Source organism: Trachurus trachurus (assembly GCF_905171665.1).
Source record: "Trachurus trachurus genome assembly, chromosome: 13".
In the NCBI taxonomy this organism is placed as follows: Eukaryota; Metazoa; Chordata; class Actinopteri; order Carangiformes; family Carangidae; genus Trachurus; species Trachurus trachurus.
Genome location: NC_139892.1, coordinates 7810405 through 7828329, shown reverse-complemented (window position 1 = coordinate 7828329; position 17925 = coordinate 7810405). Strand labels below are relative to the sequence as shown.

At 40.2% G+C, this 17925-nt stretch overlaps 1 protein-coding gene across 1 annotated transcript; it reads right to left on the bottom strand.

Moving 5' to 3' along the window:
- Positions 1-608: 608 nt before the first annotated feature.
- LOC310995279 (ATP-binding cassette sub-family G member 4-like) lies at positions 609-17135 on the bottom strand (the record flags this gene model as incomplete). Its single annotated transcript, XM_083984291.1, has 14 exons — positions 609-834; positions 3750-3868; positions 4661-4819; positions 5875-5975; positions 6075-6243; positions 6938-7036; positions 7673-7818; positions 7926-8040; positions 9314-9437; positions 10521-10666; positions 13565-13615; positions 13801-13933; positions 14059-14176; positions 16871-17135. The coding sequence occupies 14 exons, from the start codon at positions 17133-17135 to the stop codon at positions 609-611; spliced, it is 1971 nt and encodes a 656-aa protein (XP_083840417.1).
- Between the last annotated feature and the right edge of the window lie 790 nt (positions 17136-17925).

Genomic DNA, 17925 nt, shown 5'->3' with positions numbered 1-17925 from the left:
GAGCTCAAACATTGATTAGGTCTATACACAGGAGATAAATGCTTTGGGACTCAACAACAACAACAACAGAAACTGTTTCCATCCAGTCGACAGATAAAACGATCTTCACTGAAAACTGAAACTCATCTTCACTCTCTCAGGCACAAAACAACACATCATCATCATCGTCATACCCAGTGCAACAATTTTTGGCTAACAGGAAATGTAAACACTGTTTGTATTTGCACGTCTGCCTCGTCAAAACGTTTCTGTCTTGCAGGAAAATGCCATGTAGAGAATCTGCGTCTGTGTTTGTTTGTTTGCCCCCTCCTTCATCACTGATGTAGTTTAAGGTCGGATGTCTGAGGTAAAACAGGTGTAGGTTGGTTTCTATAGAGACGACTCCTGACTCACACTGCCCTCCACTCCACCGGAGAACAGACCAGGATTTGCCATCTTTTTAATGTTTAGCAGCAGCAATGTGTTGCAATGAAATGAAACAAATTCCCACATGACAGAGGCTGTTTTTCTTAGTTTTTTTGTTCTTTCTTTCTTTTTTTTTTTGTGCATAAAAAAATAGGGGCCGTTAAAGTTTTCAGAAGACGGAAGTGGAGTTGGAATTGGAAAACCTATCGCAGGGACTTGATCTTGTAGCGCAGGACGATGTAGGTGGCCAGCCGCAGGATGATGAAGAAGATGCCGAGGACGATGAAGTCCATGTAGAGCTTGGCGTCCTCCACGTCCAGCAGCTGCAGCACCTCCTCCGGCTGCTGGAACTTGCACACCTTCCCCGGACACTCCAGCTCGGAGCGGTTCATCCCGTAGATGGACAGGATCACGCCTTCAAAGCCGTACCTGCGGCACAGACGGAAAACACTGAGGCATCCGAACAGATCGGGGAAAAAAAACAACAACACCATGGGGATTTCGGTGCAGAAGATGGTTGGTTCTGACCAGAGATGGGATCAAGTCACACATCTGCAATTCTCAAGTAAGTCTTAAGTCATTTTTTTCTTGGGCAAGTTATTAAATAAAAACAAGTTCCACCAAATCGAAATACCCAAAGTTTGACGTTGTTGTCTGGCTATCTTTGTGAGATCTTTGTGCCACATGTTTTGCATTATGCAGCATTTGGCGTTGAAATGGTAATTTCGAAAGCTGAAGAGGATGACTCTCGGCACCCCTTCCGCCGACATGTTGATGCCGATCTGATATAAGAGAGTGTGTTTCTCCAATGAACACATAAAGCAGAAGTAAGCTGAATATTTGTGTGAATATAAGTATTAAATAGTTATATCTTCCGACAGCAATCACTTATATAGAGTGTTTGGTCCGAAACACGGGTCTGTCAGTCACTCTGCTCTGCTGTAAGCCGAGGAGAAAACTTTCCTTGTATCCTACAACCTTTATCCAATGAGGAGAGAGAATGGCATAAAGAGGCGGTCCTCTCTGTGTGTGCACGCCAAGGGATGCGCGTGAATGTGGTGACGTAGGGACGAGGGCGGGGACTGCTAACTCCATCGGCTGACAAGAAGTTAGCCAAAACAACCGGATCGCTTACTTCTGCTTTAAGGTACGTATAGGGAGGGTATGACTGATTGACTGGTCCAATCATGACAACGCCATTCTCAGCCTGTGCCCATACCGGGTAATATTATAAATATAAATATAATAAATTAATGTTATATTCAATCTGAAAACATAAAATGAACAACACTAAAGTCATTCAATTCATCGTGTCTCAAGTCAAGTCAAGTCCTGAGTCTTTAACTTCCAAATCCGAGTCTCAAGTCTCTTATTTTTATTTTTTATTTTTTTATTCAAATCCCAAGTCATCAAAACAGTTACTCCAGTCGACTCAAAGTCCCCATCTTTGGTCCTGAGCATTGGGCTCAATGGAGGAACCTTAAGTCAGTGAGATCTGAAGAGTTGATGGTGTGTTTTATTTTGAATTGGGTAGATGTCATTGCAAAATGTACCATCAGATATTTCAACTTCAAAAGTTCTTGGAGTTAGAAAGGTAAACAAAAAAAAAAAACATCACTGCCCCCAACAGCAAAAGTCCAACCATCAGCTTCTCTTCACAACAACTCTTTTTACCCATTTATTTTACTCTATATTTTATCCACAAATCGAGCTCCTGGTGGATAAATAAAGTTATTTTAAGTTGAAAATCCAAGATGACTTCAAATGATGTTCCTATTACCTTTAGAAGCTGCACTTGAAAACCCACCGAGTCACATGTAAGTGAGTGGACCGTCTCGCTTCAGTTTGGTTCCTTCCAACTTCCCCAGGTCCAACAGGTGTGGCCTTCATTATCATGACCAAGGCAGTAAACCACTTTTAAATGTGAGTATGTAGTTTCAGCTCAGTTGAACAGTAACAGTATGACTGTGAACACCACAAGCATTAAAACCCCAAATGAATGAATAAATAATCCTTTAGTGACGTATAGTCTTAACAAAGGTTAAGTTGCTTTAATCACATTCACTTACCTACATACTGAACTTTTTTCTACACCAACCACACGTAAGCAGCATTTCTGGGTTCAGTATTTTGCCCAAAGACACTTTAACACTGGAGGAGCCAGGGATCGAACCACTGATCATGTGATTAGAGGAAAGCCCTCTTTACCTCCAGAGACACAGCTGACGGCCCTCAGTGTAAAACCGACTGATTCCAGCTCAGTCTTGGTGGTCGACAACAACAACGACCTTTGAAGGCTGTGGTTCTTGTTGATGTTTTTAAAAGCAGGCTCAAGACTCACCTTTTTAACTTGGCTTTTAATTGATTTCCTTTTAATCCTTCTTATGATCAATCCATTTTAACTAGTTATTCATGGTGTTTAATGTAGATCTTATAGCTTTAGGCTGTTTTAGGAACTTTTAGGATAAAGTTTGGGGAATAATATCTTATGCCTTTTAAAATTTCTTTTGGTGTTGCTTCTATCTATTTTTAACTACTTTTAGCGTTGATTTTATCCTGCTTTGTTTTTAACTTCTAACTCCAGTGTTTTCCTTGTTTGAACTGGGACACAGCTACAATAGTGTCTTCTTGTTTTTTCATCTGATATTTTAATGGACAGAACAATGAGAGTCATAGACGAGATGACAAGAAGGAACTTCATGGACTGTTTGGCCTGATGGAGGCGAAGCAGAGGTCAAAGATCACCAAAAAGACAAAAACATTTGGATTCACCCTCTTTGGACCGAGAAAGCTCATAACAAACTCCATTAAAATTCCTCTGTTATCTTTCAGCAGTGTTGCTAAGCTACTTAAAAACCAGCCTCAGGGGATCACGATGATCACTGATGTGAGGACACACACAGGTTTTCATGATTTTTTGTTTTATTCCAGTTCTGACTTTGGGATTTAACGTCTGGCTGACTGTAACGCTGACACAGTTGAGTGCTGAGGTAACACCACAGTGACAGTGCAGATAATCTGACAGGTTACAAATAAGTCAACAGTTAAACCAGATTATCTAAAGCAGTGAGTAATCCCTGACCGCACAGGAAAAGTGTGTGTATGCATTAAGGACACACAGGTCAAAGCTGCACGAGCCGGTCGCTCCACAGATCTGAAAGCTTGATTTAAAAAAACTGCTTTTGTTGTTGCCTTCACAAACCAGAACTGAAACAAAGACCAAACCTGGTTCTTATAATTAATATATGAGATTTTCACATCTGGTTTCACAAATTATGACCCGTTATTATTGAGTAAATATAATCAGTGACGTCTTTAAGAGTCTCATTTAATGACATACACACCTGACGTACGACACGTAGGAGCTCCACTGCAGATACTTGGGGATCGTGTCGAAGTTAACGAAGAAGCCGGAGAGCAGCAGCACTGGTATCGCCGTGACCGGTCCCACAAACGTGGCCACCTGCACCAGTAGTACCAGGATGTAGAGAGACAGAGAGAGAGAACTGATGATCTGTCTTCTGTGTTGAGGAAACTCATACAGTTGTGCTCATAAGTTTGCATACCCTGGCAGATTTTGCAAAATGTGTAGCATTCTTTAAGGAAAACATTAATGATCAGGCAAAACACATTTCTCTTATCATTATGATTTAAAAAGAGCACAATTGGGTGATAATAAATGGCTTCAGCCAACCACTAACTAAGAAAAAAAAAATAGATAAAATAATTTTTGGTAACCCTTTAATTTACAGGCCGTTAATTACATGATAATGTCAAGAAATAAAAATTAATTGCGTAGTAATGTCAAGAAATAGCCTAGTAATAATGTTCAATTTCATAGTAATGCCATGTTTTTCATGAAGGCATTAGATTACACAGGCTTTTCATGCTTTAAATTTTTTTGGGGAAAGGCCAGAATCTTTCTCCATCAAGTCCTTACAATTGACCGTTATTTCTGGGCTATTTCTACGCAATCAATTGTTATTTCTTTGCTATATTTCTCAACATTACCATGAAATTGACGGTTATTTCTAGGCTATTTCTAGGCTATTTCTAGACATTATGATGCAATTAATTGTTATTTCTTGGCTATTTCTTGATATTATCTCACAAATTACAGGGTTACCAATTTTTTTTTTTTGCATGATCATTTATATTTTCTGAAATATGGCCAATTTTTCACAAGTTCTGCCAGGTTATGTAAACGTATGAGCAGCACAACGGTATCTACTAATGTGAAGGTGAGCTGGTGTACCTGCAGCGAGGAGGACGCGGCGCCCACCAGGAGGCCGAGCGACTGGGCGACCAGGGCGGTGCAGGTGGACAGGGCGATGAAGAGCAGGTAGCGACTGGCCTCAGGAGGCTGCTCCGTCATCCAGTACACAATGCTGCAGTACATGATGGGGCAGATGACCTACAATGACACTTTGATTAACCTTTATTGAGACAGTGGATCGTTCACAGCAAAACTCTTCAGGTCATGTGAGTTCATAGTAGTCATGTCAGGTTTTACTAAAGGTGAATAGCATCCATGAAACACCAATAAAACAAATAAAAATCTATATTTTCATATTTTATAACATATTGTGACCAGATGTTAATTATATATATTTAATCTAAAGATGCATGTGTATTAGAACAACATACATATAAAAACTAAACTATAAAATAAGTTTTTCTTTTAAATTTCGCATTAAATTTAAACCTCCAAGTAAATCTTTTATATGGTTTTGGGACTGATTTACATTTACCGACCATTTATATCCAATATAAGCAAACCTACATCAATATACTGTACATATTTTATGTTATGTCAATATGAAATTATTGTAATTTGTAGGTTTCATATATTTATCATATCCAATGTTGTTTTCACATGTATTTATTTAACATGCATGTATTTCATATGGATTTAAGTATATATGTTACATTTGTGAATGTTTAACACTGTTTAAATTGATTTTAAATACTTGAGTCTTAAAAAAAACAGCAAATTGTGTGATTATAAATGACATCAATAAAAAACAACCACACTAGAAAATTGTCACTTCAAAGCCTGCAAAAATCATTTTAAATATAATTTACAAACGTTTACTCAATATCAATTTTTAATGACGATAAATGTAATGATACTAATAATTCAAAATACTTATCTACAAATCAATTTAATTTAACCTTTAACAGGTTCATTGAATATTTCAGTTCACATGTTAACTACAAAATATAATCTGGTTAAAAACAGAAAACTCTAGTTTTATATTTATATTTTTATAATTCAAGTGTGAACTATTATTTCCTGAACTGAAACCTGAGTTGATGTCAGAAACAGAAGCTGAATGCACTGTAACTGCTTTAACACTGGAGTGCAGCAGTGAACCATGTAGTTGTGTTTTACTATGTGTGTGTGTGTGTGTGTGATTTGTTTCCACGGTGATCCAGCTCCACCCCTCCAGACACCAGCACTGTCACCTGAAAGGGGATGTCGGCCATGGTCTTGGCCAGGTAGTAGGCCTTCAGGCTGTACCAGTAGTTCAGATGTTCCCTCAGGAAAACAGACATCTCCAGAGGAACTGACACAGTGAATAAAAATATTTATATATATCTGAACAAAAAACAAACACCCCAACAGGAACAATAATAAGACACTATTGATTATAGGTTATACTCACAGGTTAAGACAGTTGGCATGAGCGCACCAAACATGATGAAGAGCATGGAGAAGAAGAGGAAGCCGGTGTTGTTGAACACTTTGCTGGCGTCATTGCCGATGTTTAAATAGAGCAGACCTATTAACACACCTATGATGATGTGGGACATCAGTCTGAGGTGGGTCAACACCTGACGACAGAGCAGAGGCACCGAAATATCAACACACAGTCACACACTTTATCATTCATCATTCAAAAACGGACAAAATATCACTTTATATTAAAACTCCACACAGTATTCGCTCCATACGGTATAAAGGTAGATGTTTGTGTTAAAGCTCCATACAGTATAAAGGTAGATGTTTATGTTAAAGCTCCATACAATATAAAGGTAGATGTTTATGTTAAAGCTCCATACAGTATAAAGGTAGATGTTTATGTTAAAGCTCCATACAGTATAAAGGTAGATGTCCATGTGTAGTGTGATTATAAAGCAGCTCTAGGTTTTATATTAATGCTGTGAAAGTATCAAAGCCTCAGTCCACAGAGAAATGCACACAGCCTGTATTCAGAAACTGAGCCTTAAAACCAGCCGTCAGGACTTCCTGTCACTTTGTGATGTCACAACAAAGCAGTCACCCAAAGCCCCGCCCCCTCACCACCTGGACCCATCATCTATCCAACAACTTCGCAAGATTTTAGTGTTTTATTCTGCTCTGTTTTTATTGGATCACTCAGAAAACAGTCAGCCAATCAGAAGAGAGTAGATGTAAAACTACATTCAGGTGTTTTTTTTTTTTTTTGTATGCATCTTTTTATGGAATAAAAAAACGTCCGTTGGTCATATGTTTGACCTTTAATCCTTTTTTTCAGTCATCACCCACCTGGTCTCTGCATATCGTTATGAAGGTTCTCTTGAAGAGGATACAAAACTGTGTTAATGTGCTTGTGGCAAACGTGTGGCTCTCTATGTGTCCAGCGTTCTGCAGAAAACAAAAAAAACAACAAAAAAAGATAATAAAATAAACATAATTAAAGGGACAGCGAGGAGTTTTGGAAAAGCAAAGCGTTTTCACACTACATTTATGAGCCTTCGTGCGCACCGTGAAATTGTTTGACCGGCGCAAGACAGACTCATGTTTTCATTCATCAAGAATTAAAGTCAGAGGTTCGAAGATGATCAGATACCGTCGTAGTTCCGACCATAAACGGCGATTCGGCTGCGTTATTCTCATGAGCGTCCGCAAAACCGAAAGTAAGGAAACGCTGGTCGGCTCGCCCAGCATTTCCACCACCACTAACAAAATAACGATAGAGACAGAACGATATATTTATCGAAAATGGAGCCATTAACAAGTGTGGGTAACGTAGATTCATCCACATTAATGTGAGACTTTTTTATTGTCGCGGAATTTTTCGTTCTGCCGACGGAGAAACTCCTCGTTGTCCCTTTAAACAGCAACTGATTTTACAAATTACACAGCATACAGCGGGATTATGAAAAGCACAAGAAATGTTTTTACTTTGAGAGGAAGCAACACCTAAAGTTAATTCATAAAGGCTAAAGGCTGAGACACTCAGATAATCCACTCCTCCTGACTGACTCCAGTAAACGTCACTTCACCCACCTTGGGGTACTTTGCGGCACACACTCCATTGTTTCCACACTGGTTCTTCTTCTCCTCTAACGCACACATCCCTCCCTGGACGGCCTCGAACAGAACCGGGTTCAGGTCTCCGTACTCTCCTGACGCCACTTCAATCACTGAGACAGAAACAGAGACAAAGACATTGTTCAAACACTATCATCATCACCATCATCAACATCAATAAGCTGTGGCAGATACATGACCGAAGGTGAAGTAAACGCACCGAAGTCTGCAGGGTTGTGGTAGGTGGGGCAGTACAGGCCCAGGCTCTTCAGGTAGGGGATGAGGTAGGAGACGGTGCCTTTATAGATGCACTGTCCCTGACTGAGGATGTAAAGCTGTGGACGGACAATGTCATCATTAAAGGGATAGTTCAGCATTTTGGCAAATTGGCCCATTGCTATAATCCTTACAGTTTTAGGAGTAGGTTCGTTACCTTTAATTGTCAGTGCAAGCTATTTTTAGAACGGCGGAGCAGAGCCGCGAGCTGCTCAGAGCTACGCTATACGGAGGCTAATGGGATTTCTTGGTTTCCCTCATCAAACTCATCAAATACACATTAAATCCAACAACTCCAAAACACTCTGGTGGACAAGTTGTGACCTGCACATTCACCACGCTATGAGATAATAACAGAACGTTACCAGACAGAGTTGTTTTAGAGGGAAATTCATGCAAAACCACTGATGCACGTTCCCGTTGGGCGCAGTTTTTCATCAAGCAGTCTCTGCATTTACCTATAAAACAACTCTGTCTGGTAAAGTTCTGTTATTATCTCATAGCGTGGTGAATGTGCAGGTCACAACTTGTCCATGAGACGTTTTGGAGTTGTTGGATTGTGTATTTGATGAGTTTGATGAGGGAAACCAATAAATCCAATTAGCCTCCGTAGCGTAGCTCTGAGCAGCTCGCAGCTCTGCTCCGCCGTTCTAAAAAGAGCTTGCACCGACAATTAAAGGTAATGAACCTACTCCTATGACTGTAAGGATTATGGTAATGGGTCAATTTGCCAAAATGTTGAACTATCCCTTTTGGCGTAAGTTTAACCCATGGTCTAACGCAGTGTGAGTGATCAAGTTTGCCGACCGCAAATTTCTCTAGTTGTTGCGACTTCAGCACAGACAGCCAGATCGAAAAACACTGCTGTCTTTGTAGCGAAGGCTCCAAGCCGAAACGCATTGAAACGCATTGAAGTGCTTGCTTCTGATCTAGCCCCGAACCAAAGAGCAGCATCTTTGCAACAAAGTCCTGAGTCCCAGGTAGCACTCCTACTATTTTGCTTTTTCATTACACGCTAGTTATTGTTAGAAACAGACGGGGAAGAAAGATAGGAACACTGATGCATTCCGCATTAGCAGCAAGCGACTGGAGGAGAGTGGGTGAGTTGTGTTTTTGTCTCTTTTCAATAGAAACCAGGCAAAGCTAGCTAGCTGCATTTACCGTGCGCCCCTGTCTGTATGTGAACCTGTGTTTTTTTTTTGTTCTTCATCACGCGATCGACCCAAATGTCGATCGACGTAATGAGCACCCCTGCAATAGAGCATGGGTTAAATTTATGCCAGAATATCCCTTTAAATAACCTGATGTATGAACCACTTTTCTGGTCCGTACCTTGTCAAACATCTCGAACAGTTTGGCGCTGGGTTGGTGGATGGTGCAGATGATGGTCCGTCCTCCCTGCGCCAGCGAACGCATCAGCGAGACGACCTGATAGCACGACGCACTGTCCAAGCCGCTGAGCAGAGACAGAGAGACAGAGAGGAGGTCAATCCTTTCGTCTTTCTGGGTCAAATTGGCCCAATCTGTTCACTTCCTCCATCCTTCCTTCTTTACTTCCTTTCTCCCTTCCTTCTTTCCACAATCCTTTTTCCCTTCCTTTCTCCCTTCCTTCTTTCCACAATCCTTTTTCCCTTCCTTCTTTCCTTCCTTCATTCCCTTTGTCCTTCCTTCTTCTTCCTTCCTCTTTTGATCCAGTTGACCTGGTCTGTTCCCTCTCTCCATCTTTCTCTCCTCCCCTTTTCCCTTCCTTCTTTCCACAATCCTTTTTGCCTCCCTCCCTTCCTTCCTTCCTTCCTTTTGTCTTTACTTCTTCCTTCCTTTTTGACCCAATCTGTTCCCTCCCTCCATCTATCTTTCCTTCCTTTTCCCTTCCTTCTTTCCTCCCATCGTTCCCTTTGTCCTTCCTTCCTTCCTTCTTTCCCTTTGTCCTTCCTTCTTTTTTCCTTCCTTCCTTCCTTCCTTCCTTCCTTCCTTCCTTCCTTCCTTCCTTCCTTCCTTCCTTCCTTCTATCCCTTTATCCTTCCTTCCTTCCTTCTTTCCCTTTGTCCTTCCTTCCTTCCTTCCTTCCTTCCTTCCTTCCTTCCTTCCTTCTATCCCTTTATCCTTCCTTCCTTCCTTCTTTCCCTTTGTCCTTCCTTCCTTCCTTCCTTCCTTCCTTCTATCCCTTTATCATTCCTTCCTTCCTTCTTTCCCTTTGTCCTTCCTAACTTCCTTCCTTCCTTCTATCCCTTTATCCTTCCTTCCTTCCTTCTTTCCCTTTGTCCTTCCTTCCTTCCTTCGTTCCTTCCTTCTATCCCTTTATCCTTCCTTCCTTCCTTCTTTCCCTTTGTCCTTCCTTCCTTCCTTCTATCCCTTTATCATTCCTTCCTTCCTTCTTTCCCTTTGTCCTTCCTTCCTTCCTTCCTTCCTAACTTCCTTCCTTCCTTTTGTCCTTCCTTCCTTGACCCATGGGGGCCAACAGGAGGGTTAATGAGAGAGGACGGTGGTGGTGGACGACTCGTCACTCGTCAGCAGCTCACCTGGTGTCCATGTGTCTCACCTGGTTGGCTCGTCGAAGAACATGACCGGAGGGTTGTTGACCAGCTCCAGGGCGATGGCCAGACGTTTACACTGACCCCCCGACAGAGCGCTGGTGCGGGTGTGAGCGCAGTCCAGGAGCCCCAAGGCTGTCAGGATCTCGTTCACCTGGACAGGTAGGAAGAGAAAGACCAGAGACGGAGGAGAGTTAAACAACCACTCACAAGATTTGGTTCCAAAACACATATGGAGCTGGGAAAATAATCATACCTCGAACCTTCGAACAATTACTAACAGACACAAAAGATAGATAATTAAAGCAGAAGTAAGCTGAATGTTTGTGTTAATACAAGTCTTAAATAGTTCTATCTTCCGACAGCAATCACTTTTATAGAGTGTTTGGTCCAAAACATGGGTCTGTCAGTCACTCTGCTCTGCTGTAAGCCGAGGAGAAAACTTTCCTTGTATCCTACAACGAGAGAGAACGGCATAAAGGGGCAGTCCTCTCTGTGTGTGCAGCCAAGGGATGCGTGTGAATGTGGTGACGTAGGGACGAGGGCGGGGACTGCTAACTCCATCGGCTGACAAGAAATTAGCCAAAACGACCGAATCGCTTACTTCTGCTTTAAATAACATAATAATAGCTAATAATTAAAAGAAGAAGGGGAAAGATTATAAGTATGACAATCAGACAATAAGTAAGAATAGAAATAAAACCATCAAACACTCTATATCTTGTGCAACATATCTGAAAAGGAGTGGGACCCACTTCCTTTCCAAAACAATCTATTTGTTTCACCCTTTGTACCAGATTTAACTACATAACTCTCATATATTTTTTATATTATCTGGCAAAAAAAAGTCCTTTAAGGAGCTGAACTCCCTTTTCTTTTGCTGCATTTTACAGATGTTCACTGAATGCCTCATCTTCAATTCAATTTTTAATTTATTTAAAAGGGACAATGTACAGTTAAAACATAAATGTTGCCATTTGATGCACTATACCAGATTTTAGCTTTAAGCTAATTTGCATCTGTAGTCCCTTGGCAGGTCACAAAAATACAACACAGTAACAAGACAGATTAAACAGTATACAGGAATAAAACACCACAACAACATGGCTACACACATCTGCGTGCAACTCCCCCCACCTCCCTCATCCCACCCACGCCCACACCCTCACACACAAAAGGAAGTCTAAGGACCAAATTAGTGGTTGCAGAGCTGGGCAGCTTTTAACAGATTTTTTAGGTTAGATTTGAAGACTCTGAGAGAGCTACTGCTCCTTACGGCTTCAGGTAAGGTATTCCACTGGTTTGTGGCTCTTACAGAAAAAGCAGATTGCCCCGCTACAGTGCGGCGAAATGGTATGGTACAATCTCGTATGGAGGATATTCTAGTGGATCTGATGGAATTTGACGAGCGAGCGTGGACAAAAACACATAATGGCTGTGGGGCCAAACCATTTAAAATTTTATAGACCATACACAAATTGGCGAATAACCTAAAATTCTCAAAGCTCAATAACTCATGTTTCTCAAGTATCCTACAATGATGATAACGAATTGGCTTTTTGTCCAGTGTTTTTAAAGTTTGTTTGTATAAAGACTCCAGAGGTCTCAAAGTAGATTCACCAGCCTGCCCCCAGCAGGTGATACAATATGACATGCGGGACAGAATCATGGCGTGCATAAATATCTTGGCTGCATCCAGAGAGAGACAGTTTCTGATGTGTTTAAAATTAACTAAATTGTATTTTATGGTTTTAACCATTTTTTTGACATGTTTCTTAAAATTTAAATTTGGATCCAGAAACACGCCAAGATATTTAAATTCAGTAACTATATCAATTCGTTCACCTTTAATGAGAATCTCAACATTAGGGATTTGTACCATGGTTTTAGAAAAAAACATACATTTTGTTTTGTTTACATTTAAACTCAAACATGATTGATCAAGCCAAAGAGTGATTCTCTCCAGTGCAGTTGTTAACTTAGCAGCTGCTAAGTCAGCTGTTTTAGCATGTACATGAACAACAGTGTCATCTGCGTACATCTGCAGATCGACATCAGCACACTGTTCAGCAAGATCATTAATATAAAGACTAAATAATAAAGGACCTAATACCGATCCTTGTGGGACTCCCATAGTACATGTCCTGTAACTGGACTGTGCATCACAGGCTGCAGCACATCATCACAGCTCCTGAGCTGAGCCTTGATGAAAAGATTATTGTTGTTATTGTGCCAATATTGGGGCCCGATTAAATATCAGCTTACTTACTTACTTATCTCAATTAAAGCAGAAGTGAGTGATCCGGTCGTTTTCGCTAATGCTGCGTTCCAGGCAGGCTTTTGAAATCGTAAATTACAGCTTCAAGTCACAACTTACGACTTTGTAGCGTTCCAGGCAACCCACTCGTGTTTTTCCGACCTGTTTTACCGGTGAAAGTCACTATAACGGCCACTCGTAACTTCCGACCGGTGAACTCGTACCAGATCGAACTGGTACCACTTCACGGTCGGAAAAATACGAGTTTCCTTGAACGCACCATAACAGTCCTCGTCGCTACGTCACCACATTCACGGCGTTCCTTGGCTGCACACACAGCCCTGCATGCCGTTCTCTCTCCTCATTGGATAAAAACTGTAGGATACGATAAATGTTTTCTCTTCGGCTCAGAGCAGAGCAGAGGGACTGAGAGACCCGTGTTTCAGTCCAAACACTCTATGTAAGTGATTGCTGTCGGAAGATATAACTATTTAAGACTTATATTAACACAAATATATCACTCACTTCTGCTTTAAATAACTGAAGGTTTTTTTAATGAAATGTCCAGAAACAAATCAACATGTTGAAACAGTTAAAAATAACTCTTTTTTCTGCACATTTTCCGGCTTGTAACTGAAGCTGAGTCCAACAGACCCAACAGGAAGTGATTATCCCTCCATATGAACTCTTATTGGCTGTTTAGGTTTGAGAGTGGTGGTTTTGGTGTGTTTAAGGTCAACGCGAACTTTCAATACTCTGCGGGTGTAAAGCTGGTAGATTGTTTGTTTCTCTCACCAGAGCTTTCTTCACATCGACACTTTCATTCAGCTTCAAGTTGGCTGAAACCTGCACACACACAAACACACACACATTCAACACAGTTATTTTCACTATAGTCACGTCTTGTAGCGGGAAAAATAAACACATTTTTATTCATTTGATTTATTAAGATAAATCACATATTTTACAGTTTTCTTTACTATAATAATTGTTGAAAAGTTTCTAAAGACAAAAAGCGACTCGTTTCTCACCATCATGGCCTCCCGTGCGGTCAGGTGTGGCAGCAGCATGTCCTCCTGCATGATGTAGCAGGACATTTTCCTGAACTTCCTCAGGTCCCGAGGTCGACCGTTGACCAGGACCTGACCCTTCATCCCTGTTTCCCTGAGCAGCAGGAGGGACACACACACACACACACATGGACACACACATTATGAATAAAACACAAACACACTTGTTTCTTCTCCAGTTTCCTCTGGTCGTGTTGTGATCCTGTTCTGCTGTCTCACCTGTATCCAGCCAGGATGTTCATTAAGGTGGACTTCCCGGCCCCTGAGGGCCCCATGATCCCGATCAGTTCCCGACTGCAGAACCTCCCAGACAGGCACTTCAGTAAGGCTTTGAAACCTGACGACAGCACACAACGTAAGGAACTGAGTGCAGGATGAGTTAAAACTGTTTTTTTTTTTCTGTTCTTATTATTTGCAAAGAAATAAAATTCAAAATCTGCACTTGCATTAATTTATTTGGTAACACTTTACAATAAGGGTCCCTTAATTAACGTTAGTTAGTACATTATTAAGCATTAATTAACTGTTTACAGACATATTAACAATCATTATTATGTATTACTTAGGATTAGGAAACAACATTTGTTAATGTAGCCTATTAGTAAGCAGTTAATTAATGTTTATTACTCAAAGTTTTAACTTTTAATACATTTAAAAGTTGAATAATGTAATTAGTTATCATTATGTATGCATTACTCAGCATTAATTAACACATTAGTTTATATATTAATGCTTCATAATGTACTAACTAACATTAATTAAGGGACCCTTATTGTAAAGTGTTACCATTTTTTTTTGTGGGGCGAAGGAAACAAGTGAACACAATATTATCAGATCAGATATCGGATTTTCAAACAGTGTGCAGTCGAACTGTTTAATTATTAATGAGCTATTTACTTTATACAATGTGTTTAACATTTACATATTTACAAAAAGACCACATAAAATGAAGTTTCTCAAGAAAATGAGAGGAAGTAAAATGTATGAACAGATGGCCTCTACAGGCTTCCGTACATATTTGACCATTTTCTATTCACATTTGAGTTCACATGGATTATACAGCACTTGTAAACAAATGCAATTAAGGGAACTCACTGGCTCTTCAGTTTCTCTCTATAATTACAATAAATCAAGTCTTGACCTCCTCCTGCGCAGAGCTTTGAGATCATGTTTATCATGACGGCAGTTTCAGTTTCAGTTTTGTACAAAGTGTTCGTCAGAAAATGCAGCAGATTAAAGCATAAGCTGTGAATAATTAAGAAATCAATTTTTTTCTAATTAAATTTAAAAAAAATTAAATAGATTTTTCAGTTTAAAAACATTTATTAAAAATAATCCCCTATGCTGATCTTGTCTTTTTATTCAGTTTTATTGTCTGATTTTTTTCTATTTTATTTATTTTATTTATTTTTGCTATCATATTTTCTTTTGTTTTCTTCATCTCATTGACCTATTAATGACAACACTTTATCTATGTTAACAACTAATGCACTTTCATTTATTTAATCGTTGCTATAAAAGCGTCAGTTTCACACGCATACACATGTGCAACACACTGTATCTGTGTGTCACTGTGCAGCTTCCATTGATCCTCAGTGTAAAATCCATTCACACACACACATTGATCCTGTGTGAGAGCAGAGGATCTGAACCGATCAGCTCTGGTCAATCAGTGTGTGTGTGTGTGTGTGTGTGTAAATGATTTGAACATGAACTAGTGAGTATAGACTCTCTCTCACTGCTGGAGGCCTCCTCACTGGTTTGCTTTAATGGTGTCACTGGGCAGGAAGAGACGGAGCGAGGACGACAGAGAGAGGGGGAAAACGCTAAAAGGAAGTGAACTGGTCTAGTCTATGGCCTTTTCTCCTGTATTTCTCTTGCCTGGTTTTCTTGTGTATTAGTGTTTGTAAAACCTCAGCTCTGTGATGCACAGTTAAGTCACCGACATCCTTTTTTTTCAGGACAACCTTGGCTTTCAGAATATTCATTCTGTCGTGGTGTCATATGAATGTAGAAAAAACTATATGATCAGAAAACGAAAGGGAAATAAAAGAAACGGTAGATAAATCTCACATACATTTGTTGGAAACACACAGAAAATTATTATTTTTAGACACTAACTATTATTTTAGGACTTGGGGATTAAAGGAAAAAGAAGGGCTCTAACTATGATACAAAATATATTATTTACATTATTTACAAAAATGCTCCACTCGTCTGGCAAGAAAACAGCGTGAACCGGCAAAGACAAATCACAGGCCTTTTTGTCTTGTTTCCTGCAAGACAAACAACTTCTTCCATATGAGGCCCATGTCTTGGTTGTAGCTTTTGTAAAATGCATATATTCAACATTTCTCTTTTCATGTGCTTATGGTTGAGCTCTTTTAAGTACTATAAACTTTATCTATTTTCTTTTCTCTCTCTATTTTTTTTTATTCTTCTTTGCTCTTGCTTTTAACTCTATGTTTAATGTTTACTTTTTTTTTCATTTTTTAAAAATAGTTTGTTTTTATGCTGTTCTTTTTAAATGTTTTGTCTTTATGTAAAGCACATTGAGTTGCCTTGGTATGAAATGCGTTATATAAGTAAAGATGCCTTGCCTTGCCTAAATGTTAATCTACGCATTACTTATTGCATTTATGGTTGATTTTCTGATCATGATCAAGGCAACGCAGCAACCGTCTTGATGTAAATGAACACGCTCTCTTCTGGGTGAGCTACAGACCCCCCCCCCCCCCAAAAAAAAAAATACATTGCTATCCAGAGATAGACATGAAAGAGTACAGCAAACCACCACTATCGTATACTAGCACTGACCTCAGAGGGTTAAACTGCTGCTGCTTCCTGTTCTTCCACAACAATACAATTCACTTCTGGTCTGTTATGAACGACAAACTGTTCAGAGATCTGAGCTGAATGTTTGTGTCTGAGTCCCAACTCTTTGTCAGTGTTGTCACAGTTTGTCAAACTAACTCCTTTCAAACTTTACCCAGTCTTTGTGAATGTGAATGTGAGCGAGCGCTGGTGTTACCTCTCCTCCTCCAGCACGGTCCCTCCTGGATGGTGTAGGAGAGGTCGTTGAACTCCAGGTCGACCGCTGAGCGCTTGGGCAGGTGGGAGAAACGTTGAGCGTCCGTGATCTCGTTCTCGACCTTCTTCAGGTGGGTCAATATGGACGCCTCCTGCTGCTGCTGCTGCTGAGGCTGCTGAGGCTGCAGCTGGCTGTCTCCGTTGCACATGATGGCCTCCTCCATGGGGATGCTCACAGAGTCGGGTTCCAGCGCCTTATTGTCCATACCAGCTCTCTGTCTGCGGGAGGACGAGGTAGAGGAGGTGCACAGGGCAAAATCAGAGGTTAGTCGTGTTTAATTAGGTCCTGGCATGTCTAATTTTACAGCCACAGCTGGGGATTCGCTGCCTTGCTTGCAGTTTTTGGAGGTCATTTAATAAACATACTCAATAATTCACGGTGAGACAACAGAGCAGTGCAGCACAGAGGAAGAAATATTAACTACTATTAATAACTGCTGCTACTTTAGTAAAGATGGAGACGCAGTGAATTTGTGCAAAGCAAAAGTTTAACCATCGTAGGATCTGAGGTGCAGCACTGAGTGAAGTGCAAATGTTCAGGAGTTCAGCTCACTGATTATTAATTATGCAACAGTAATCATGACGCTGATGACTGTCTATGAGGCATTCAATGACCAGTGGGCAAGTAGCACAGAGATTAGATTGATTATCTATTAATGTTTTTATTATATGCTGGGTCATTTATTTCCATGAGTGTATGGTATTTCTAAGAGGTGAGGGAGGCATTTGGCTCTACATTGTACTTATAATGTGAATGGCAAATAAACTTTAACATATTTAACAAACTGATCAGCAACAACTAAATGAATAATTATGAAAATAGATATTTTGAGATCTGTGGTTCCTGGATGATGAAGTGGCTGACTGTGGTGTTAAACCTGACTTCATTCATCTTCATTCAGTCACAATGAGGCTCATGTGTTTAATGTTTGAGAGACATTTCTTGAAATTTAACATTAAATTCTGCAAATTCATGTTTCCCATGGCAACAATTCT